Source organism: Podarcis vaucheri (genome assembly GCF_965113315.1).
Source record: "Podarcis vaucheri genome assembly, chromosome: 6".
Taxonomy (NCBI): domain Eukaryota; kingdom Metazoa; phylum Chordata; class Lepidosauria; order Squamata; family Lacertidae; genus Podarcis; species Podarcis vaucheri.
The window spans coordinates 102,422,313-102,449,235 of record NC_138764.1 but is presented as its reverse complement, the minus strand read 5'-3'; the positions used below and the strand labels follow the sequence as shown (position 1 = coordinate 102,449,235).

General features: G+C 47.2%; 1 protein-coding gene and 1 long non-coding RNA gene across 2 annotated transcripts in view; one reads left to right on the top strand and one right to left on the bottom strand.

Moving 5' to 3' along the window:
* LOC309534407 overlaps positions 1 to 26,923 on the bottom strand; it is a 200,081-nt gene that overhangs the window by 122,823 nt on the left and 50,335 nt on the right. The gene's annotated exons all lie outside the window — the stretch shown is intronic.
* FNDC11 (fibronectin type III domain containing 11) lies at positions 15,364 to 20,861 on the top strand (the record flags this gene model as incomplete). Its single annotated transcript, XM_082226386.1, is given in 3 exon segments — positions 15,364 to 15,450; positions 15,452 to 15,486; positions 19,847 to 20,861. Coding segments are annotated over 3 exon segments (1,074 nt in total). The 3' UTR covers positions 20,799 to 20,861.

The window sequence follows — 26,923 nt, the reverse complement described above, 5'->3', positions numbered from 1 at the left end:
TTCACATAAATTTATGCATCCCCCCCAGAACTGACACCTCTGCGAACTCACACACCAGCAGCTCAGCTTGAAACTCCATGTTCGCTTCCTACAGAGATTTCCAATTACAAGGCCGATATTTGCCTTGCAAACAGAAGGTCTCAGGCTCAATCCATTGGTATCTCCAGATGGGGTTGGGAGATTCGGTCTACCAGCTCCAGCTCCTACACAGGATGAGACCCTACCTGCCTGCGCACTGTCTTGCCAGAGTGGCGCATGCTCTGGTTATCTCCTGCTTGGACTACTGCAATGAGCTCTATGTCGGGCTACCTTTGAAAGTGACCCGGGAACTACAATTAATCCAGAATGCAGCAGCTAGACTGGTAACTGGGAGTGGGCGCTGGGACCATATAACACCTGTCCTGAGAGATCTGCTTTGGCTCCCAGTACGTTGTTGTATAGTTGTTTAGTCATGTCCGACTCTTCTTGACCCCCTGGACCAGAGCACGCCAGGCACTCCTGTCTTCCACTGCCTCCCGCAGTTTGGTCAAACTCATGCTGGTCGCTTCGAGAACACTGTCCAACCATCTCGTCCTCTGTCGTCCCCGTCTCCTTGTGCCCTCCATCTTTCCCAACATGAGGGTTTTTTCCAGGGAGTCTTCTCTTCTCATGAGGTGGCCAAAGTATTGGAGCCTCAGCTTCAGGATCTGTCCTTCCAGTGAGCACTCAGGGCTGATTTCCTTCAGAACGGAGAGGTTTGATCTTCTTGCAGTCCATGGGACTCTCAAGAGTCTCCTCCAGTACCATAATTCAAAAGCATCAATTCTTCAGCAATCAACCTTCTTTTTGGTCCAGCTCTCACTTCCATACATCACTACTGGGGAAACCATAGCTTTATGGGGTTGGACTCGATGGCCCTTGTGGTCTATTCCAACTCTATGATTCTATGATTCTATGTGTGTTTAACTATACAGACCTTTGTCGGCAAAGTATTTGAGCACAATTCAAAGTGTTGGTGCTGACCTTAAAGCCCTAAACAAGGCTTCCTCAACCTCGGCCCCCCAGATGCTTTGAGACTACAATTCCCATCATCCCTGACCACTGGTCCTGCTAGCTAGGGATCATGGGAGTTGTAGGCCAAAAACATCTGGAGGGCTGAGGTTGAGGAAGCCTGCCCTAAACGGCCTTGGCCAAGTATACCTGAAGGAGCGTCTCCACCCCCATCGCTCATCCTGGACACTGAGGTCCAGCACCTAATGACAGTTACCTCCTTGCGAGAAGTGAGGTTACAGGGAACCAGGCAGAGGGCCTTCTCGGCAGTGGCACCCACCCTGTGGAACGCCCTCCAATCAGATGTCAAGGAAATAAACAACTCTCTGACTTTTAGAAGACTTCTGAAGGCAGCCCTGTTTAGGGAAGTTTTTAATGTCTGATGTTTTATCACAATTTGATGATGATGATGATGATGATGATGGGAGCACCCAGCCAGATGGGTGGGGTATAAATAAATTACTACTACTACTACTACTACTACTACTATTACTATTACTACAGTCATACCTTGGGTTACAGACGCTTCAGGTTGCGTTTTTTCAGGTTACGGAAGCGCCGAAACCCGGAAGTACCGGAACATGTTACTTCCAGGTTTTGGCGGTCGCGCTTTGCACATGCGCAGAAGCACGGAATCACAACCCCCGCATGTGCAGATGCAGCGCTGCGTGTTGCGGACGCTGCGTGTTGCGAACGTGCCTCCCGCACAAATCACGTTCGCAACTTGAGCATCCACTGTACTACTATACTCCCTGCCTGAAATCCTGGCGATCTGCTTTCAGTCCGTCTAGACAGTACTGAGCTGGGTGAGCCAACGCTCTTACTCAGTATAAGACAGCTTATGTTCCTAAGTCTTGTTCCTATGATCTTCGGTTATGGAAGAAGGCAAACTGCAGCTCAAAACAGAACTAAAAGATTGTCTCACCCCTTATATATTCAATCGATCTCTGCGCTCTGCAGGAGGGGGCCTCCCGCGGGTGCAATCTCACCAGGAGGTCTGCTTCATGTGATGTGGGAACTGGTAGCATGTTCCTACATAGACTACAAGGAGAGACCCTTTGGCACTCTCTCCCGTTGCGCATCAGACAGGCTCCATCTTTACTGTCATTTAGCTGCCTGCTGAAGACCTTCCTTTTCCGGCGAGCCTTTTAACTGCAATTCTTATCCCTGTCTGCATCTGTCTCAGACGAGTTCATTACATGCCACCCCAATCTCCAAGAGGCAAGAGAATCCCGGGGTTCCCAGAGCTTGCTCGGAGTTTGGTTTCTTTGGGGTGAAGATCAGCAGAGACTGCAGTGTCTCTAGGATAGAAGGTTTCATTTAACACATAAATACAAATTGAGCATAAGAAGGGAGTGGGGCTCAAAGCATAACCCCCTCCCCAAGAGATCACAGTACGTTTCCGAGCACAATTCAAAGTGTTGGTGTTGACCTTTAAAGCCCTAAATGGCCTTGGCCCAGTATACCTGAAGGAGTGTCTCCACCCCCATCGTTCAGCCCAGACACAGAGGTCCAGCTCCGAGGGCCTTCTGGCGGTTCCCTCCCTGAGAGAAGCGAGGTTACAGGAAACCAGGCAGGGGGTCTTCTCGGTGGTGGCACCCGCCCTGTGGAAAGCCCTCTCATTAGATGTCAAGGAAATAAAGAACTATCTGACTTTTAGAAGACATCTGAAGGCAGCCCTTTTTAGGGAAGTTTTTAATGTCTGATGTTTTATTGTTTTTAATATTCTGTTTGGAGCTGCCCAGAGTGGCCGGGGAAACCCAGCCAGATGGGCAGGGTATAAATTATTATTATTATTATTATTATTATTAGACCAGGTAGCAGTAGATCCTGGGACAGTCCTCTGCCAAAGACCTTGGAGGGTGGCTGTCTGTCAGAACAGGCAATACTGAACCAACTGGGTCAATTGGACTGGCTCAGAATAAGGCAGACTCTTTTACCTCCCACATTTTTGGGAAAGGAAATTCTCCCTGAAGGCTTACAAGCCTGAACCTTCCTATGTCTGACTGTAGCACCTCCTGTCACCCACTCTCCTTTCACACAAGCCAACTCAGGCAGCTGCCTCTGCTCTCCAGAAATAAAGATTAACTTGGCAAGCTACAAGTTCTCGCAGCTCAGCTAAAGGAAAAACCTCCCAGAAACCAAAAGCCTAGTCCGGCAGCGATCCTTCTCTCTGGGCTTTGCAAGGCAAAAGAAGAGGCAATGAGATGAAAGACTTTCTATTTTGGAGACACTGTCAGATCTTCCCAGGGTTGGAGTTAAGCAGGTTAAAAAAGAGGATTTTGGCATCAGAGTTGCCTGTAGCTGTTCTAACTTGAGTCTGATTCATGGTGGGATGTGTGTCTTCATTGAATACCACCCATTCTGACCATCGTGGGCAGAGTGTCTATTCTACAAAGGTGAGAATAATAATTCCTGGACAGAGGAAGATTGCATTTTAGTCTTGGCGACTCACACAGACTTAGCAGCGGTCTGTTCCTGGGCCACGGGAAACCATTCGCTTTTGATGAATGCTCTCACGCACTGTCAACATCCAGATATATGCTTCAAGCTGTCAGCTTCAAAGATAACGGCGACGTCCGAGTGGCGCAAAAGCTGTATTTGCAGTGTCTCTGATAGGTGTTTACTCTCCACAAGTGACTTGTGAAACAGCTCAGTCATCGCCACTCTGAGTGATGACTGGGTCAATTCCCCAGTATGTCGCAGGCTCAATCTACCCAAACACAGGACCCGTCACGATAAAGCGTAGACTGCTGTACAGGGGGGGAAATATATTTCATTTGTTTAGCGAGTCTATCTCCTGCCCAGGGCAGAAAGATCACAGAGATGCAAATTAAAAACCAATAAAACCAATAAACTACAGCAATTGTACAACAACCGTAGCAGCAACTGGGGTTTTGCTTTTTGATTAATTATGTTTCTACGCCACGCATTCTCCTGAAGGAGCTAAGAAAAAGATATTTAAAATATAAAACCTTTTTTTTAAAAAAAGTACAACCGAGCTAAGTTCCGTAACACGTTGTAAAAACCAAATCGTTTCTCATTTTTATTGCCCTACATCAGGGATGGGGAGCTAATCAATGACCCTCCAGATGTTGCAGGAATCCAAGCCCTGGCACCTCTGACCTTTGGCCACTCTGGCTGCAAGGCATGATGGGAGTCTGATAGTAGGTGCTCAGGAGAACATAAGCATCTTGGGTCGAGGCCAGAATGTTGGCAGCTGGGGGGGACAAGTGCCAGCTCGCTGGATATCCTTGGGTCAGTCTCTCTGCCTCTCAACCTAACCTACTGTCAGGGAACTGACATCAGAGCGAGAGGTGAAGGGGAGGCTCCCAGATTCTGCGGGCGAAGGACCCAGCACCAGGGAGAGAAGCAGCTCGGTGGAGGAGGAAGGAAATCAGCGCAACACCAGGGATAAAGGGGGGCAGATGGGGGAAGCGAAGGAAGAGCTCCGGGATTCTTCTCTGGAGATCAGTGAGGAGAGCACAGGTCCTCCACTACCCCCGCCCTCCCTGCGCAGAAGACTTCCGCGCAGTGAGAGGAGGAGGAGACTGGGAGTCAGACAACTTTTATGCTGGCAAAGGTTTAAGAAACGCCCACAGACAGATTCTGCCAGCGACTGAGACAGCCACATGGAGATGGGCTGTGCAGTCAGAACGGTTTAACCAAGGCAATTAAGCCTAGAGAGGCGGCAGTTTACGCACGAGTAACTCATACCCCATTACACGTACCTTGCAAGGTTGTTGTTGTGGGGATTAAATGGGGAGGAAAAGAACCACATACACCACCTTGAATTCCTTGGGGGGGGGAGAGTTGGGTTATAAATGCAACAAATAAATAAATCCATGTGGGAATGTTCAGGGATGCAGGAGAGAATAAATTGTTTGATTATAGCCTTTCCAACTTGTGTTAACAAGTTCACAATTTAGCAGAGTAACATTCCCCTTTTTAAACTCACAGCGGATGCGTTTGCTCAGGCTCGCTAAAGCCTCTATAATAACTATTCTGGTATTTTCCCCTTATTCCCTCATAAAAGATAAGACATGACATGTCTTCTATAAAAGTATAAAAATAGTTTGCTCACATTCTGTTCACAATCAGATCCCATAAGGCAGACTTAGCTTAGAAAAGTAATATATACAGTGGTGCCTCGCAAGACGAAATTAATCAGTTCCGCGAGTCTCTTCGTGTTGCGGTTTTTTCGTCTTGCGAAGCACGGCTATTAGCGGCTTAGCGGCTATTAGCGGCTTAGCGGCTATTAACGGCTTAGCGGCTTAGCGGCTATTAACGGCTTGGCGGCTTTAAGAAAAAGGAAACAAACTCACAATAACTCGCAAGACGTTTCGTCTTGCAAAGCAAGCCCATAGGGAAATTCGTCTTGCGGAACGACTAAAAAAACAGAAAACTCTTTCGTCTAGCAAGTTTTTCGTCTTGCGAGGCATTCGTCTTGCGGGGCACCACTGTACCTGGAAACTGTCTCATAAAGAGACAGTCCCTCTGTCCTCTCTTGGCTGGAAGCCAAAAGAGCATCTTTGGCTAAGCAGATGTTGCTTCTTCGATGCATGTAGTCAAAGAGAGAGAGATGGCTGTCCTGCCCTGTCCTTTTGTTGTTACCTGCACAGGTGAGGCCACACCCACCTCTAGTCACATGCAGAGGAAGTCTGCCCCAGCCCAGAAGGAAATAGGAAGTTTACCTGCTGGCTGGACAAACATTCCTCCCCATGTGTAAACATGTTCACTCTAGGAATGCTGTACTTGACTGCTCCTGTGTTTCACATCCCACAATCCGGGGGTGGGGGGAGGCAAGTCCCAGGGTGCCAAACAGGCTACGCCTGTCAGTGTGATTGTTGATGGGCTTCCCTGCCAATCTCCAGGCCCAGGTCAGCAGATTTTGGAGGAGCCCTAAGCCAACATCACTCATCGCTTTTGACTGTGTCATTCCCCTCCCCGCTGGGAAATAAAAAGATAAAACTATGACCAGCCTAAGAAACAAATATTCCTCTCCTTCTCCTTGCTCTGTACTTTCTAGTTTTTCTTGTGCCGTTTCTGCTTCACCACATGAGGCACCTGCAAGCCTCATCCCAATACCTGTGCTAAAGGTGTTCTGGAGTCTCCTCCACTAGAAGCAGGTTTGGGACATCGGAATGGAGGCTGGTCGATTTGGCACTCCGCTTGCTTGTTTTGCAATATTTGTACATTCTGGCTTCTACTCAAAGAACTCGAAAATAGGACTCAGCTGCCTATATATGTTTTCTGGGGAAGGAACTGTTGTGGCCAAACACAGCACTTCCGTCCGTTGAAACATCGCTTTATTGCATTGCAACTATCGCTGTTTTGATTATATAGCAGTGAGCCATATGCTGATGATGTGTTAAACTGAACATCTGGTAGGTAAGCAAACCCCTGCTTTTAACACATGCTTTTAACAAGAATGCAAAGGGAGCTTTTCCTTTTCTGTTTTGCTTCACACATAGTCAGCCTTCCTGGACTGCCAGCTGCAAGCAGAGGCATACCTAGGCTCCCTTGCACCCTTGGCAAGGAGCTGTATTGGCGGCAGCGCCACTCCCGGTCCCTTGCACCTGTGGCATGGAGATGTATGTGCATCTCCAAAGCTAGAAAGAGAGAATGGGCAGGTGAGCTCCTAGCCACTCCGAGCCAAAGTGGAGAGGTGCAATTTTTGCACCCACCTGGGCCCTGCACCCTTGGCAGGGGCCAATCTATCCAACCCCTAGGTGCACCTCTGGCTGCAAGACTAGCTCCCACACTTATGCTTGTCGCGTGATTTCAAGTCACAGGTTTTCTGCCAGTTGATGTTTGCTCTGATTCAGCGGTAGACAGGTTTTCCCAGGGAAAGTAGCAGGAGGAAAAGACAGTAAGTCCCCTTGGATCCTCAACTTGAAATCAGGAGGGAAAACAGAAATATGGATGGACCCTTAGTCTACTTGTTGAGTTCATGGCAGAGGTGAGGTTTGATAGATCAGTCTTGTCTGCAATGACACTAGGGTCGTTCCAGGCAGGTAGGTTTCGTGCGTCTATGTATTCTGCAACATGTCACTGAAGCAATAATAGGTGGTGGATTTGTACCGGACTATATCCACACGTCATTCCACTTTCTTAACTGTTCTGTGGTCCTTCCCCAATTTTACAGCATTATTGCTTTCTGGAGGGGCTGTCAGGCTTCAGAGAATCCTATTCTTCCCACAGTGGGATGCCAAGAAGCAGAAAAACAAGAAGAGTTCTTGCCAAGTAGTAGTTTATTCAATATTCACAGAGAAAGATGGAGGAATATGGTCTTTCTTAGATAATGGCGTTTCTCCAAGTAAAGTCCCACCCCCTCAGTCCCTCCTATTCTACGTCACCTACGCCAGCTGATCTGTGCTTCCTGCCTCTGCGCTTTGTTCTACTATTCTCTAGGCACGCCTGGTCCGGGGGGGGGGTCAAGAATGCTTTCTAGAAACTCCGAGTCTGTCAGCTGTCTCTCCCCTGGTACTTCTTCTTCCCACTGCTCTCCCAATATTTCCCAGCTTCTCCCCACTGCAGCCTCTGAACTGTGACCTTCTGCAAACCGCAGTTCTAAATCTATACTGTCCTCCTCTTCTTGGCAAGGTGCCAGGGAGGGAGGGCGGTCCCCACCATTCCTCCTCAGTCCAGTCCCTGACAGGGTATTCTCTTGAGTTATAGCAACAAATAATAGGACAAAATGTTAACTGGAACCTTTGTAGTATAAGTTATGGGACATGCACTGATTGGAAATGAAGCTGTCTGTCCACCCTGAAGCTTTCGTAGGCATGAACACTGAAATTGGGATAGCCCAAAACCACCTTGTGGACGCGGGTAGTGCTGTAGGTTAAACCACAGAACCTAGGACTTGTTGATCAGAAGGTTCGAATCACCGCAATGGGGTGAGCTCCCATTGCTCAGTCCCAGCTCCTGCCAACCTAGCAGTTCGAAAGCACGTCAAAGTGCAAGTAGATAAATAGGTACCGCTCTGGCGGGAAGGTAAACGGCGTTTCTGTGCGCTGCTCTGGTTCGCCAGAAGCAGCTTAGTCATGCTGGCCACATGACCCAGAAGCTGTACGCCGGCTCCCTCGGCCAATAAAGCGAGATGAGTGCCATAACCCCAGAGTCGGCCACGACTGGACCTAATAGTCAGGGGTCCATTTACCTTACCTTTAAAACCGCCTTGATACCATCAGCACAATCTTAACCTTGCTTGCCTAGGAGTAAGTGCCACCATATTCAATGGAACTTACTTCTGAGTAGACGTGATTAGGAGTGCCCTGTATGCCAGCTTTCTCCCCTCCCCTCAGGACATGCAGTTTGCCTTGATCTCTTCATCTCCCACACAAGTTGTCATTGGAAATGGCTTCCGCCTTGGTGGGAGTTCGAAAGCACACGCACGCACAATCGGATGTGGTCTGTATTTCGCTCACTAATGGAGATGGAGTTGGGGGTGAGGTTGAAACAGCAATCCAAAATGTGTTGTGTCAAAGCTGTGGGTTGGAGGTGAGGGGCACCACGCAAGAAACTGACGAGGGTGGGTTAAAAATAAAAGGAAAGCGGTGGGTGGGCGGGTGGCTCAGAAATGAAAGAAAGCATCACTCAGGTGCTTGGGGAATAGAAAGGTGAAGTGAGTGGGCTCTGGATAAGACATCCAGAGTGGCAGATGTACGATGGAAACCAATCAGTGGGGGTGGTAGCAGAGGAGAAAAGTTGGTAAGTCCCCTAGGGTGTCATTGGTGGGTAAATTCTATGGTACAGCTACTGCCATTTCAGCCCTGGCTACATCCAGGGCATGTTGGAGGGCAGCTTTTTCTTACTATTTTTCCTTTGCCAATTCCTTTGCTCCCTTGCCCCCTGGAGTCAACGGGAAGGTGTTAAGACACCTGTTTGCACAGGGAACTCCTTGATCACTTGAACCAAGTCTCCTGCTCTGGTTACTGTGTGTTTTGATCGCGTTTTGTATTACAAGACGAAGTGGAGGAGGAGGAGTTTGGACTTGATATCCCGCCTTTCACTCCCCTTTAGGAGTCTCAAAGCGGCTAACATTCTCCTTTCCCTTCCTCCCCCACAACAAACACTCTGTGAGGTGAGTGGGGCTGAGAGACTTCAGAGAAGTGTGACTGGCCCAAGGTCACCCAGCAGCTGCATGTGAAGGAGCGGGGAAGCGAACCCGGTTCCCCAGATTACGAGTCTACTGCTCTTAACCACTACACCACACTGGTCTATCTTGCTACATGCCATCCCCCAGTCTCTGAGCAATGAGAGAATCCAGCACTTGTTGAAGTTTGGCTTCTTTGGAATGAAGGTCAGCGGAGAATGCAAATATCTGGTTTTATTTATACACATATGCAACCTACAGCATAAGGTGCAGGGGCTCACAGCACAGACACTCCAACAGATCTTGCTTCTCCGTTAGTCACAGCTTAGGATCCAGCACAGAGCAAGCAGGTCTCTGCGTCTCCAGCTTCCAGCCTGTTTGCAGCTCAGCTCACTCACGCTACACTGGCTACTGTTCTCCTACCCAGTATAGCTAGGTGAGGAGGTGGAAGAAAGGCCCACCAATTTTGTTACAAGGCACTGAGCAACTTCTTTTGTTATGCTAATCATGGTGCTTTTTAGTCAGCCAGAGCCATTGCCCCAACAAAGGTACTGATTTGGCAACCTTTCTACTTAGGTCTATTTTGGCATTAAGCGGTGTCACCTTGCCAGCAAAGGCCCGTATAGTCAAAGCGATAGTTTTCCCAGTAGTGATGTATGGAAGTGAGAGCTGGACCATAAAGAAGGCTGATCGCCGAAGAATTGATGCTTTTGAATTCTGGTGCTGGAGGAGACTCTTGAGAGTCCCATGGACTGCAAGAAGATCAAACCTTTCCATTCTGAAGGAAATCAGCCCTGAGTGCTCGCTGGAAGGACGGATCCTGAAGCTGAGGCTCCAAGACTTTGGCCACCTCATGAGAAGAGAAGACTCCCTGGAAAAGACCCTGATGTTGGGAAAGATGGAGGGCACAAGGAGAAGGGGACGACAGAGGACGACATGGTTGGACAGTGTTCTTGAAGCTACCAGCATGAGCCTGACCAAACTGCGGGAGGCAGTGGAAGACAGGAGTGCCTTTTGTGCTCTGGTCCAGGGGGTCATGAAGAGTTGGACACGACTAAACGACTAAACAACAACAAATGAGTAATCAATGGTGATGGCACCACCTCTAGAGCTGGCATAGCTGAGAGCTCACTTCTGGCTGTGCCAAGGAAACGAGGGCACTCAGGACCCTGCCAATCCATGGCTTCCCCTTCAGCCTTACCACCATTTGAATGCCACCAGTGGAACGTCTATATGCACAGAGTTTTTCACAGACATGCCAGGAGGGGCAGAGGGGTGTATGGCAGCCCGAGTGCAATTCTTTCCACTGGCAGAATGGCACACATACACAGTGCCATCTGATTACCGGCTCTAGGGTGGTGCTCTACAACTCGTTTTTGGTGCCCAGAAAGGCAGTGCAGGGTACAGCAATACTGGGATAAAGACAACCTCCTAACTTTAAAACAGCCATAAGACACACACACATACCCTGCACATACACAGAGAATTACATCAATGCACGGGACCAGGAAACATACCCAAGTGTGAACTGCACCCATTCACTAACACCAGCAATATGACTTAAAACACGAATGATGCCATCCACCACATCCACAGCACATAGACAATAGTTCGACGAAAAATACTGCATGCATGACATCTTGCACAAAGTCTCCCTCAGAACTTGTACTGGGTGCAGCCTGAGCGGTGTTTGATATACGTAAAGCAGCTGCGTCTTAAGGAAGACCAAATCTGGCACATGAGTAATTAATAAATTAATTTTTAGGATAATTTACTATCCTGCTCCCCAGGCACACTAAATTCTCAGTGGTGCAGGATCAGAGTACTGGAAGTTTTTTTCTGTTTTTTTTCCCCCCAACCTCTGAAAATTGTTAACTAAAATGTTGCCCTTTTCCTTTTTTTTCACCTTTCTTTCTCTTACAGATATATTTGCACTTAGGGCCGAATCAAAAAAATCCCTGACACGCGGAAATGATTTAGAATCCACGTCATGAGACTGTGCTCCAGATGGGCACGGTTCGCATTTTATGCAGCTTGGTACGTGCTTGGGCATAATTGCATGTAGGTGTCTCCATGCCAACAACACCCTGGAAGATGTGGCGGTGACATGGAAGATTTCTATGCGATTGGGCCAAGAGTGGTGAGCATCATTATGCAAAGCTGGGGGAAGGGAGGCATCCACAAATCAAAGAACAGGTGTGCTCAGAGTATTCTGCAGTTCATTGCAGCTTCCTGTCACCAACCGGTCTATACATCATGGGATAAAGACTCAGATGAGTGGGAAATAATGTTGCTGTAATAAATAATAATAATTTTTTATTTATACCCCGCCCTTCCCAGTTCAGAAAACCGGGCTCAGCACGGCTAACTACAAATTTAAAACACTTAATTGATGCTACAAAAAAGAAGAAGCATAAAGTACAGTATAAAATGGGAATAACAATAAATTCAGAATTCAAAAATCATTTTAGGGGGGAAATCCATCCAATAAACATTAGATGATCACCAGGGCTAGCTGGCTAAATGACAGTGGTGCCACGCAAGACAAACGCCTCGCAAGACGGAAAACCCGCTAGACGAAAGGGTTTTCCGTTTTGGAGGCTCTTCGCAAAACGAATTTCCCTATGGGGTTGCTTCGCAAGACGAAAAAATCTTGCGCGTCCCCGCGGGTTTTTTTCGCTCCCCCCCTTTTCCTAAGCCGCCTATCAGCTGTTCCGCTGAAAAACCCGCTTAACAGCTGATCACGGAAAGCCGCTAGACCGCTGTAGCGCTAATCCACTAGGCTGTCAATGGGCTTGCTTCGCAAGACAAAAAAAACCGCTAGACGAAGAGAATCGCGGAACGGAATCTTTTCGTCTTGCGAGGCACCACTGTAGTCCTATTTGGGCCAGCGAGGAGACCAGGGGAGAATTAGCTGTGGGATCCCAGAGCGGGTAATCTTCATAAAAGGGGGAAGGGGAGGGAAGGAAGGAGAACAAAAGATCAGGCCAGGTTCAAATTGAAAGCCAGGCGGAATAGCTCTGTCTTACAGGCCCTGCGGAAGGAAGTTAAATCCTGCAGGGCCCTGGTCTCATGGGACAGAGCATTCCACCAGGTCGGAGCCATCACTGAGAAGGCCCTGGCCCTGGTGGAGAATAATCTGACCTCCTTAGGACCCGGGACCTCTAAACTATGGTCATTCATGGACCTAAAGGTCCTCTGTGGGGCATACCAGGAAAGGCGGTCCCGTAAGTACGAGAGCCCTAAACCACAAAGGGCTTTAAAGGTCAAAACCAGCACCCTGAACCTGACCCGATACTCCACCAGGAGCCAGTGCAACTGGTAAAGCACTGGGTGAATATGCTCCCATGGCAGGGACCCCGTGAGGAGCCTTGCTGCAGCATTCTGCACCCGCTGGAGTTTCTGGGACAGTTTCAAGGGCAGCCCCGCGTATAGCGAATTACAGTAGTCAAGCCTGGAGGTGACCGTCGCATGGATCACTGTGGCCAGATCGGGGCGGGAAAGGTAAGAACATCCGAGCCCTTTTGGATCTTGCCATAGGCCTATCTGGTCCAGGATTCTGTTTTCACAGATGCCCCAAAGCAAAGCCAAAAAGCAGTGCATCAGTGCTCTATGGTATCTGCCACTGCTGAAAACCCCAGCAGATTTGGAACCCATGTGTGGGACAAGGCTTCCCACGGATGATGGCCCTGGCTAGCTCTCACCAGGTCCTAAATTTTGGAAGTTCTTAAAGCACAGCTTTTTCCAGGAGGTTCATTGATAATTTGAACTCCCCTCCATGAGGATCAAGGGATGCGGGTGGTGCTGTGGGTTAAACCACAGAGCCCAGGGCTTGCTGATCAGAAGGTCAGCGGTTTGAATCCCCGCGACGGGGTGAGCTCCCGTTGCTCGGTCCCTGCTCCTGCCAACCTAGCAGTTCGAAAGCACCTCAAAGTGCAAGTAGATAAATAGGTACCGCTCCGGCGGGAAGGTAAACGGCGTTTCCGTGTGCTGCTCTGGTTCGCCAGAAGCGGCTTAGTCCTGCTGGCCACATGACCCAGAAGCTGTACGCCAGCTCCTTCAGCCAATAAAGCGAGATGAGCGCCGCAACCCCAGAGTCGGCCACGACTGGACCTAATGGTCAGGGGCCCCTTTACCTTTACCAGGAGGATCAGAGAGATTCCTTTTAAAAATACACAAAGAGCTCTGCAAGATCACACCGAAGATCCATTTTGTCCAACTTCCCGTTTCTGCCAAATACTTTTTGAGAAACTCCAAAAGGCATGAAAGGAAAAGGTCGCCCGTGCTGTGAGCCCTCTGACAAATGGTATACTGCCTATGAACATGGAGGCTCCATTTAGGTGTCATGGCTAATAGCCACCTGTCCTTCAGGAATCTGTTTGTCTAATCCTATTGTGTTAAGCAGGTAGTCTAATATTTTAACCAGTAAACAAATGAACTTCTTTAGGGTGGGAATTATGGATTCCCACATTTCAAATTCTAACATGTAAAATCCATCACTGAAAACACTCCTTTTCAAAATGTCCTGGATTTAAAACTTATGCGAAATGTCTGGCTCCCCACCCCACCGACATTTAAGACTGCTTCTTTTTGGGCCTGAAGCCACGAAATCATTAAGGATACAAGATCGTATAAACAACCCAACATTCAAAGCCAGTTCAGAAGTGGAAAAAGACAACTTTGCTGCCCTCTTGCGGGAGGAAAAAAATGTCCTTTTGTAAGTCAGGACCTGGGAATCCAGAAGGATTTGCACAGAAAAAGGCTTTTGGGCACAAAGGGACCCTTCTACTTTTGCAAGAGGTTTTGATGTGGGGATTGAGGGGGCAGCTGCCTCCCCTAGCTAATCCCATGATGATGATGATGATGATGATGATGATGATGATGGGCATGGTCAGGATTTTTTTGGGGGAAAGCTTTTCTTAGGAGGGTCAGAACCTCAGTTAAGGATTTTAATTTTTTTACTGATTTTCATTTATTGGGTGGGACACCTGTCCCCCCTTGACAAATCCCATGATGATGGTGGTGGTGAGGATTTTTGTTGCAGGAGCAGAACCTCAGTCAGTTAAGGATTTTTATTAATTGTTATTGGTTTTTATTGAGCACTCCCCCACACACACACACACACCGCTTGGCTAATCCCATGATGATGATAGTCAGGATTTGGTGGGGGGCAGGCTTTTGTTAGGAGAGGGGTAAAATCTCAGCTAAGGATTTTTATTATTTTTTACTGGTTTTAATTGATGGAGGGCAGCTGCCCACCCCCGGGCTGATCCCATGATATTGATGAGGACAACAACAACAGAATTTTTCAGTGATGATGATGATGATGATGATGATAACTGAGTTTTCCAGTGAGTTGTAAGTCAAGCGACCTGCATAATAATAATGACAATAATAATAGTAATAGTAATAGTAATAATATTAATAATAACTGAGTTTTCCAGTGAGTCATAAGTAAAGCCACCTGCATAATAATAACAACAACAGAGTTTTCCAGTGAGTCGCAAGTCAAGCGACCTGCATAATAATAATAATAATAATAACAACTGAGTTTTCCAGTGAGGCACAAGTCAAGCGACCTGCATAATAATAATAATAATACATGTAATAATAATAATAATAACAACTGAGTTTTCCAGTGAGGCACAAGTCAAGCAACCTGCATAATAATAATAATAATAATAATAATAACTGATTTTCCAGTGTGTCGCAAGTCAGGCGACCTGCATAATAATAATAATAACTGATTTTCGAGTGAGTCGCAAGTCAAGCAACCTGCATAATAATAATAATAATAATAATAATAATAATAATAACTGATTTTCCAGTGAGTCGCAAGTTAAGCGACCTGCATAATAATAATAATAATAATAATAACTGATTTTCCAGTGAGTCGCAAGTTAAGCGACCTGCATAACAATAATAATAATAATAACTGATTTTCCAGTGAGTTGCAAGTCAAGCGACCTGCATAATAATAATAATAATAATAATAATAATAACAACAACAACAACAACTGATTTTCCAGTGAGTCGCAAGTCAGGCGACCTGCATAATAATAATAATAACTGAGTTTTCCAGTGAGTCGCAAGTCAAGGGACCTGCAACGACCCAGCCGGACGGAGCCCTTCCTCATGTCGCCCCCTCAGAGGCCTCCGCTCTCCCCGCCGGCCCCGGGTTCAAGCGCGGGCCTCCCTCCTGGGCGGGCTCCAGAACGCGGCCGCGCGGAACAATGGGTTGCCATGGCGACGGGCGAGGCCTGCGCGCAGCCCCGAGCCTGGCTCCGGCCCCGGGCCCGGCAGATGGGGGGTGTCGGGTGAGCGGCTGCCCCGGGAGCAACCATGCTAAGCCACAGGTAAGGCTCCCGGGGGGGGGGAGGGGAGGGGGAGAAGCCTCGGGACCCGGGAGGGGGGGGCGAAAACGATGGGGGCTGCATAGGTGGAAGGCAGGGGAAAGGGGCGCCTCCCCTCCCATCCCTGGGGGAGGTTGCTCCGCGGCTTCCCAAACGTGGGTCTCCAGCTGTAGTTGGGACTACAACTCCCATCATCCCTAGCGAGCAGGACCAGTGGTCAGGGATGATGGGAATTGTAGTCCCAAAACAACAGCTGGAGACCCAGGTTTGGGAAACCCCGCTTTATGGAGATGGGTGGGAGCCTTTTATTATTATTATTATTATTATTATTATTATTATTATTATTATTATTATTATATTATGTTATTATTATATTATGTTATTATTATATTATGTTATTATTATATTATATTATATTGTATTATAATATATTATTATTATTATTATTATTATTATTATTATTATTATTAATACCCCGCCCATCTGGCTGGGTTTCCCCAGCCACTCTAGGCGGCTTGCCTTACAGCAAAATATTAAAACACAATAATTCATCAGATATTAAAAGCTTCCCTAAACACGGCTGCGGGCGACAGAAGTGGAAGTAAGGCCGCCTTTTGCAGAAAGGAACTCACCTGTCTCACAGGTAGGGAAGGAGTCAGGTGAGGGAGAATATCTCTTGCCACCTCCACCCAAATCCATCGAGGGGTTCAGGGGGTGCAAAGTGAGGTACCCGCTGAGCCGAAAGCACAGCGGGGCTACAGAAAGGAGGATAGACCCTAGGCTGCAATGTTTTGTTCGTTTAATTTCATAAATTGATATGCTGCTTGGTTGTACTGGGGGGGGGGGGGGAAGACGGCGGACCTCAAAGCGGTTTGCAAAGAAAGAGGAAGCTCTTTCTTTCTTTTTTAATCACACACACAAAAATTGCAAGCATAATTTAAAATGTACCAAAAGGTTAACGCCACAAATGGCACGGACTAAAACAAATTAAAACTCATGCATGGAATGGTAGATAGAGCTGGAAGAGGAATCCCAGGGTCCTTTAGTACAACATTGCAGGAACTAGTTACAGATAGGTAGCCGTGTTGGTCTGCCATAGTCAAAATAAAAAAAAATTCCTTCCAGTAGCACCTTAGAGACCAACTAAGTTAGTTTTTGGTATGAGCTTTCGTGTGCATGCATCTGAAGAAGTGTGCATGCACACAAAAGCTCATACCAAGAACTAACTTAGTTGGTCTCTAAGGTGCTACTGGAAGGAATTTTTTTATTTTGATTGCAGGAACTGTAATTAAATCATGCATGACACCTGGGCAGGCTTGTCTAAATGAGAAAGCCTTCAGCCCATGCCCAAAATATATATTGAAGAGTTCCAAAGTGTCCGTGCTGCCACACTAACAATACCACACACCAATATATGGGTAAAAGGAGGGAGGCTCAGGTCCTAGGAGCTGGTTCATGCAGTCATTTTGCCCGCTATACTCATACAAACACCTTGCATCCATTCTTAATGGGGAAATGTGCCATGTGAACAAGGTGTGCACCAGACAGCGGCAGCAAGTACACCTTGGGTATGATTTTCACATTTCACAGTTTTGCCAAGGTTTGGCTGCCAGGCAACCTGCTGTCCAGTTGCGCTTTTGCACACTACAGTACTTTCTCCCCCTATGGCTGTGGTTTTGATGCACAGAGGAGCCAGGCTGAGAAAGTTCAAGGGTAAAAAAAAAAAAGACTGCAGGCAGGCAGGCCCTGGGCGCTCTCTGGTTAAATGGCCATTGATAAACCAGCAGGTTCCAGTCTGGTTGTTGCAACAGATCACAAGCTGAAGCGTTTGTGAGCATCTTTAATTGGCCTCCTCCCCCTGCCCTGAAGGTTGAGGAATGAGAATATGGGACACCCTGGGGGATGAGAAGAAGGGGTTCATAGAAGTCCAAGGAACAGGAAGGTTCATGGTTAAGTCAGCTTTCAAGTTCTTAGGATTTTAAAGGCTCAGGATATAGCCAAAGGCAAATACAGCATTGAAATTAAAGTTATTTTGGGGAACCCTCAAGCTGCCTACTATATGTCCCCTTGGCTTTCACAGCTCTTTATTAGTGCTTTATAGTTGGCATTGGACACATTTAGCCTTAATTTTTCTCTTAAGGCAGATGATATTTTAATTAGGTTTTGGGATCCTTAGCTAAGGAGCTGAGCTATGAACCAGTTTACCATTTGAGTTTTACTGAATGGTGGCAGTCATTGCATATGCCATTTTACAAAAAAAAATACTGCCTTTGACTTTTTTGTTTTTTTAAGGGAATACAGTATGTCTCTAGAGATCATGGCTGTGGAGATGAGTAAAAAGCTGAAAATACTGAGAATTGGAAGGCCTGAAAGAAAGTCACGGAGTGACCATGCAGATGATCCTTGTTGATCTCCCTAGGCTAGCTGTTCTCTACATACCCAGACTTCATCATCTTGTTTATTTATATGCCACTTTCCTGCACAATTGTGCCCAAAGTGGCTTACAAAATATCAAATGAACAATAGCAATTCAAATACATGAAATAACCATAATCTTTATAAATTAATGCAAAAGAAAACCCCACATGCAGCATTGCATAAAATAATCTGAATGACCTAACCTAATTTATTCCCACAGTTTAGCCAGAGAGCACTTTCCACAGGCCCAGGTAAACAGCTGCCACAGAACGCCTCTAGTTTCAAGGACATGGTGCATCTTTGCATGATATGCTCATTTTACTGGAAAACCTGCAGAATGTGTCATTCAGGGTCATGACATCTGTCAGGCTTGCAGAAAACTACTAGTGCCTGTGTTTCAACTGAGCTAAGTGCTCAAGTGTGTGTGCCCCTAGTGCTGCCAAGAGAAGGAAACATGCTGTCACAAGAATGTACATTAGAAACATCTTGCAGCCATTCAGGGATGTCTCAAGGCAGGGCTCCCTGTCCTTACGCACGCTTCAGATTTTCTGAGAGTTCTGCTGTACAACAAAAACACGAGTCCATCCACCATTTTCAGGCTTTGGGTCACACTGACATATGCCCACTCCCAAGCGCCTATGTGTTTGCCTTGATATTGCACTCCCTGACAGGCACTCAGAAAGGCCAACATAAGTGGATTCCGCCCCCGCCCCGAAAATGGAATAATATAAAGAGGAGATGTCATAAGCATAACCCCTGCTTGGTAAAAGTAAAAGGACCCCTGACTATTAGGTCCAGTCGTGACCGACTCTGGGGTTGCGGCGCTCATCTTGCTTTATTGGCCGAGAGAGCCAGTGTACAGCTTCCGGGTCGTGTGGCCAGCATGATTAAGCCGCTTCTGGCGAACCAGTGCAGCACACGGAAACACCATTTACCTTCCTGCCAGAGAGGTACCTATTTATCTACTTGCACTTTGACATGCTTTCGAACTGCTAGGTTGGCAGGAGCAGGGACCAAGCAACGGGAGCTCACCCCGTCGCGGGGATTTGAACCGCCGACCTTCTGATCGGCAAGTCCTAGGCTCTGTGGTTTAACCCACAGCGCCACCCGCATCCCAGCTTAGCCATACCTCTTAAATAAAGCAGAGTGCAGCGCCACAAAAGTGTGCCAGGGAAATACCTTGTTCCAGGATGAGCAGCAGACATTATTGTAGCCTTGAAGGATTGTTGCATCTTGTCTTTCCTCCTGCTGCTTTCCACACATACACTATAAATGCACTAAGGGATTGTCTGATGGTGGTAAGGTAGCCTCCGGGAGGAATTAGCTTAGTTGCCTACTGGTCACTGCAGAGCTACATAGCCAGAAGGCCTCTAGCTCCCATTGGTGCAGATTCTCTGTTTCCTAAGCATGTCTGGCTAGTGGACTGGAAGTACGCATTGGCAGAACTGCTCAGATCCTAGAAAAAGGCATGTGTGGCTTTCCATGTATATTGTTTTACTCTGGCTCCCATCAACCACAGCCAGGATGGCTCAGTGGTCAGATTATGGGAACGGCAGTCCAACAACCTGTGAAGAGCCACAGGCTCCCTATCCCTGCCTTAGGTGTATAGACTAAGCAAGAGCCTCGGAAAGGAGGAGGAGAGAACAGCAGCCAGCCGAGGGACTCAGAGGAGTCTAGGAAAGTAGGGTTCCTATAGGGAATGATCCAGATGAATAAAAGGGTCAGTGGGAGGAGTTTGAAAGGTGGAGGGAAACTAGGAGAGGAATGGCAGAGGGTCCAGGAGCTTCAGAACAGAGGAAGTCTCTTATCACATTTATAACTGGACAAACTTGTGGCTGCAAGCCTCTGAGAACCAAAATTAAGAGGGGTTCAGAAGCCGCCGCGATGGCAGTCTTTCAGCTGACCTGCTCTTCCTTTGTGTGCCTGTTTCGTTCTTGTGTTCCAGCCCAGGCATGATGAACATTGGAACTATTGATGTCTATTTGAACAAGTTAGGGGCCAACCTCCCGACGGTGGTGTACAGCGAAGAGGAGCAGGAGAATGAAGCCTGGAGAATGTACATGGAGAGGAAGAATGTCGTGCTGGAGTTCCTGCACTCAGACCTCAGCCTCCACCTGCTCAAGCGCCACCATAAGAGGATTGAGCTTCTGAAAAAGTGCTCCTACTACATTGAAATCCTGCCTAAGCACTTGGCACTGGGAGATCAGAACCACCTGATGCTCCCCACCACCATGTTCCAACTGATAGACCCCTGGAGGTTCCAGAGGATGAAAAAAGTGGGGACCATCCAAACCAAAATCCAGCTGCTGCTCCTGTCTGACCTGTTGGAAGAGCTGGAGAAAGGTCGGGAGGAGCTGGTCCACTTCCTGGAGACCCACGACATGATGGCTTTCCTCTCCAGATGGGACGCTGTCAAACCAAGGCTGTCGAGTCTCTCTGAGCAGATGGATTATTTCCTTGCTATGCTGGTACCGGGGAGGCTGTACGTCAAGCACCGCCTGGTATCGGACGTCGGGATTACCAAGATCCCTCACATCAGGCTTGTCCTGAGCACAAAGATGCCCGTGATGTTTGACCGGAGGGAGTCGGTGGCTCACGAGGACTGGGTGAGTCTCAAGTGGTTTGTTACCAGCCAGCAGCCGCAGCTCGAACAGTACGAACTCAGCTTTAAGCTGCTGGAGCCCAGAACTCCCCAAGAGCGAGTCCACTGCGGAATCATGCCGGTCACGTCGCACACCTGCGAAATCCACAACCTGTTGCCCGACCGTTTGTACAGGTTCACTGTCAAAAGGGCAGAGACTTACACACTTGTCTATGAACAGTGGCACGATTCCATCCTGCTTAAGACAAAACCGTACCTTGAGGAAGAAATGGAGACTTCTATGTCTGAACCCTGACTTTCCCATCGTAGCAATTCACAAGGAATGTAAAATAAGTCAAATTAAAAACTTATTTTTAAAGGTTTTGCATCAAACCACCAGCTTTTTCTGGTCTTGGGTGGAAATTTGGCAAGCCTTCAGCTGCCAAAACAGTAGTCTGTAGACCACTGAGGCGCCCACAACAGTGGGGGAGAATGTCACCCAGTCCAGATTCACCGCCTTTAAGGCACCAGACCCACATCCAAACACCAGCCACCCACAGGCAAGAGTCAGTAACAGTGTACCTATGAAGGCAATTTTTGGTAATCTCATGGTGCTGACTGGTGATTCTTAAGGTTTTAAGGGGGACAGAGAGAAATGAAATGAACTTCTGACATTTCCCCAAAACTTTCAAAACTTTACTTTCAGTGTAGGTCCAGATATCATCCTCATTTCTATTAGGAACTGGCAAAGATGTAATTGGCAAAAACAAGCTTCTAACATTTCCTTCTGGACTTCCTGAAATTGTACCAATTCACTTTTTTCTTTTTTTTTTACTAGAACATGTAGATAGTTTTGGCTTCTCCAGTTGGATGGTTGGCCAAGGAAATGCTATCCAAAGGGCTTTCAAGTTAGGGTCCTATAGATTGGGTTGGGGGGAAAGAGTTGATAGGAGCCCTGGTGGATTTCACTTGTGGCCATATGAAGACATGCAGCTCTTGGTCACATAGATATTCTTGGTCTCACCTAGTGTAAATGGAACTCAGCAGAAGCCAGTGTCTTTTGTTCTGCGAATCCACCACTGCCCCCAAGATATAGCAGTGGTCTTTCAGATGGCTACTAGTGGTTAGCTTGATGCTCGGAGGCAAAAAGCCACTGAAACGACAGATGAGGAGGCTTATTGTTTTCACAACCCATTTTGAGACTTTCCACAGACATCTCAGTTCTTGGCAACCATGACATTTTTTTAGCCATGAGGGTATTTGATTGTTTTCAATTTATTTTAAAAATATTTTGTTTGGTGTCACCTTGGGCTCCTTTGGGCAAAAGGGCTGAATAAAAATCCAAACAAATCAATAATCTAGTTTGCCATAGTGAGAAACGGGCTTGATCTAAACCATCAAGGCTCATCTTGGGCCACTGCAAGCCTCCTTTAAACTAGCGGCCCAGTGTTTCTCAGAGAGATGCTGGAACTCAAACTGATAGCCTGGCTGGCCTCAGGGCCACTGCTCTTTTCTCCCAGGCATGGGGAACATCCTGCTGACATGCTCTAATGCAGGGATGGGAGAGCTGTGGACCCCCTGATGTTATTGGAGTCCAGCTCATCACACCAGCCGACATTGCTTATGGTCTGATGATGGCAGCGACATCTGCCTTTTCCTTGCTGTCCAGGAAACAGATGATGGCTCGTGTTCCCTCTGTCAGCCATATTTAGACACGCGGTTCTGTTTATTCTGCCTTCTCTTGGGTCTCCTCCAAAATCCGCGCCAGCTTTATATGCAACTATAATTTGGAGCCTGGGCAGCTCAGTTGGTTAAAGTATTGCGCTGATAATGCCAAGGATGAAGGTTCGCTTCCTGTATGGGACAGCTGCATATTCCAGCATCATGGGGTTGGATTGATGATCCTTAGGGTCCCTTCCAACTGCAGTTCTATGATTGTTGGGTCCTTCCACCCACTGTGGAGTGTCAGGCGTTTCTTTTATTTCTGAGGCGAATTATTTCTGGGGCGAATGCAGGCTTTCGCTGAAGCCTGGAGAGTGAGAGGGGTCGGTGCGGTGCGCATGACCCCTCTCACTCTCCAGGCTTCGCGGACCTCTCCACAAGCAGCGGGAGCCAGCGCTGGGCTCCCACGGCTTGCAGAGAGCTGCCTGTTTGGGGGCTGGGATCGGGGGAAGCTCGGGCCTCCCCCGCCCCAGCCCCACGCCTGGGGGGGGGAAATATTTTTTTCCCTTTCTTTCCCCCCCAAAAGACTAGGTGCGCCTTATGGGACGGTGCGTCCTATGGGGCGAAAAATACGGTAATTCCGTTCCAACGAAACACCAGGAAGAACTTGCTGGCAGTAAGAGCTGTTTGACGCCCCCCACGAAACCCACACCGTGTTTCTATTGTTCATGATTTTGCTGTCAAATCACTTGGCGATGTTTCATGGGAAGGGAAATGAATAAGAAAGAGCTGTTTCACAGTGGAACGGACTCCCTCAGGAGGTGGTGAACTCTCCTTTCTTGGAGGTTTTTAAGCAGAGGTTGGATGGCTGTCTGTCATGGATGCTTTAGCTGAGATTCCTGCTTTGCAGAGGGCTGGACTGGATGAACCTGGGGGGGTCCCTTACAACTGTAGGATAGGATAATAATAATAATAATAATAATAATAATAATAATAATAATAATAATAATAATAATAAATAATTATTATTATTATTATTATTATTATTATTATTATTATTATTTATATCCCGCCCTCCCCGGCCAGAGCCGGGCTCAGGGTGGCTAACACCAATAAAATTACAGTAAAAACTTAATGGGGGGGGACCCCAATTTAAAATTCAGGTTAAAATACAGGTTAAATAAAAGGCCAGGCGGAACAGCTCTGTCTTGCAGGCCCTGCGGAAAGATGTCAAGTCCCGCAGGGCCCAAGTCTCTTGTGACAGAGCGGTCCACCAGATCAGGGCCATGGCCAAAAAGACCCTGACCCTAGTTGAGACCAATCTAACCACCTTGCGACCTGGGACCTCCAAAATGTTGTCATTTGTGGACCTTAAGGTCCTCCGCGGGGCATACCAGGAGAGGCGGTCCCTCTAGAGACTAAAGGAGAGGGAGATCAGCCCTTTCACCCAGCATCATTTTGCTCCTGAAGATGCTCATAATTGCATGTGTAAATTTCCCCTAACTGGGCCAACAGCAGTTTGGGGGGACAAGGGGATCACTGGGAATATGGTGGGAGGGATTCTCTCATCCTCCCCCAGGGCCATAGTCCCAGGCCACATGCCCCAGTCCATCTGCTTTTTGCAAACATCCAGGGAGGCAAAGCTATCAAAGGCTATGCCCTCCCTACATCCATTATGCTTCTGAATCACAAGTGGGCAAAGTGCGTGCCCAGCTTGCAGGCTTCCCTCGGGCATCAGGTTGGTCACTGCGAGAACAGGATGCCCAGTGGCCGGATCCAGCAGGCTCATGTTCTTGACATGTACAAGAGCTCCCAAAACCCAATCACAAATATCTATTGTATTGTGGGGCTCTTGTGTAGTTGTCAATTAACAAGTAAGCCTGTGTGTGCTAAGGGCATAAATTCCGTAGCTTGGAGTTCTATAGTTTAACTATGAACTTTGTAAAGAAGTATTCTTTTATCCTGGTTCTTCCAACATTCAGTATCATTGGATGCCCATGCATTCTAATTTTACTTTCTCTGCTCCGTGCATGATTTTATAGACTGGTGTCACGTTCTCTCTTACTTGCCTTTTCTCTAAACTAAAAAATTTCCCCAAAAGCTGCAGTTTTTCCCCTTAAGGGAGTTGCTCCACCCCTTGGATTATTTTCGTTGCTGTTTTCTGAACCTTTTCCAACTGCAATACCCTTTGATGCTTTTGAATGGTGCTGGAGGAGACTCTTGAGAGTCCCATGGACTGCAAGAAGATCAAACCTCTCCATTCTGAAGGAAATCAGCCCCGAGTGCTCACTAAACAACAACAACAAATACCCTTTTAGAGGTGGGGCAACCATTAGCTTTCACCTTGTGGGGGTTTATTTAGTTGGGAGCATTTTTTTAAAAAATGTGATCCCTCAAGTGAGGGGGCTTCATAACTCAGAGGTAGAGAGAACGCTCCTACCTTTGTATAAGGAAGGTCTCAGGTTCAGTCTCTCAGCTCTCCAGAGTTTGCTGGGAAGGACTCCTCTAAAACACACACACCCCAAATAATTCATCACCCCAGTCAGAATTCAGAAAAGTTTTATTTCGCATAATACAATCAGCATCATTGAAAAGGTTAAGGTTCATATAAACATCACAGAAATATTTTAATCAGCCTGTAAATTGAAACAAAAAAAATAATAGTACAAGGAGCCATAATTTATAGACATTAAAGCTTCAAATCTATTAAACTTTATTTCAGGCCCTCCAAAAGGGTGCTTAAGAAATTGTACATGCAAATCCAGTTTTGTTTTTTAAAAAATTACACTGCATCCTAAAAATGTAATCCAACAGATACAATCAAAACCAACAAGTAAAGATAGCAGTATATGTATAAAAACAGTGTGTAACTTAGTTCCTGTATTTCAGGGCATTGGGCTAGTGACCCTTTGGGTCTCTTCCAACGCTTACAATCCTGATTCTATGGTTACGGCTCATCTGTCTTTCAGTCCATTTCACAGAAAAGCAACATTTCATGTGTTGGAAACTCATTCAGTTGGAAACTCATGAAATGCATGGGGGCTGTGCAAGAGCTAGGCCCCGCTCAGTTCATTAGTGGGCCAGGGCTGAACCGTGCACTTCATTTGTGTTTAAACGACATTATTGCACTAAGTTTTTTGTTTTGTTTTCAAATTGCCTCTGCCTTTATACTGATTGTCTTAAGTAGAAATGTATTGGGACGATACACGGCACAAACCTCTAAATACTTTAAAAAATACTCGGTGTTGAACATTTTCTTGAAGCCACGTACGTTGCAGCTATTTGACAGATAAAATTCTACTGACGAAAAGCAAGTGGATCACTTGCAGTCGCTGGATGCTGAGACCAAGACACAGCCAATTACTGCAGCGTCTGCTCCTCACAATAGACTCCGCGAGGAAGTCCTCCTTCGCGAGCCCCACTGAAATGAATCCGACTTGGAATCACAGAATTGTGGAGCTGGAAGGGACCCCTGAGGGTCATCTAGTCCAACCCCCTGCAATGCAGGCCTGTGCACAGGTCCACTTACACACATCCCATTCATTTCAGCAAGTATGTGCAGTAGAAGAGCCCAGGGGTTTGCGCCTAGCAGTACCTCTCCAACAATCACCAAACACAGCCACGTAGAGCTGCAAAAGGTCCCGACTACAGACTTCCAGCAGGAATGGGTACCTGAGGTCACTGCTACAGGGGAACAAAGATTTTACCTTGTATTTCCTTGCTATAACCTAGCTTGTGCCCTCTGGATAAAGATATTGGTCAGATAGGGGAAAGCGGGAGTCAAGAGCTTGCTAACCTAGCAGAAGGGTGAGGGAAAGGTGAGGCAATTGTGGTTCGGGAAAGAGCAACAGTGCAGGTTGTAGATTTCTGCCAGGTATGCAGCAGCTACTGTATAAGGCACAAAGTTGGAAGTGGAAGAAAGGAACAGAGTTGGCCAGGAGCAGAGTACAGTGGTGCCCCGCAAGACAAATGCCTCGCAAGACGGAAAACTCGCTAGACGAAAGAGTTTTCCGTTTTGGAGGTGCTTCGCAAAACGAATCTCCTATGGGCTTGCTTCGCAAGACGAAAATGTCTTTCGAGTTCCTGCGGGTTTTTCCTCCCCCCCTTTTCTAAGCCGCTAAGCCGCTTATCAGCTGATCCGATAAGATGATAAGCCGCTAAAAGCCGCTAATAGCGCTAATCCTCTAATCCGTCAATGGGCTTGCTTCGCAAGACAAAAAAACCGCTAGACGAAGCGAATCACAGAACGGATTCTTTTCGTCTTGCGAGGCACCACTGTAGCTAATGTAGAATGGGCAGAAAGAACACAACCTGGTGTCTCCCATAAGAACAGCCCTGCTGGATCAGGCCAATGGCCGATCTAGTCCAGTATCCTGTTCTCACAGTGGTCAAACAGATACCTTTGGGAAATCCAGAAGCAGGATTCGAAAACAAGAGCCCTCTCCCTTCCTGTGGCTTACAGCAACCAATCTTACTGCCTTCCCAAGAACTCCACCTTTGGGGCCGCAACTCTCATTAGCCATGTTGGCCAGAGTTGCCAAAGCACAAGATTGTGGAAGGGAGACAGGATGCGGGCGGGGAAGATATCAAGTCAGGGCACAGAGGTGGGAGAGTTTAAAATGAAAATGTAAACAGCCGTATGCCTAGTCAGCTGTGGCGAGTAAGGATCGCCCTCTGGGTAGCCTGCAATGGAAACTTTATTATTCTATGTAATAAAATGTGGAGCTTATTTTCTTTTTATGCCACTTGCTACCCATGTAGTAAGCATGAAGGCTAGTG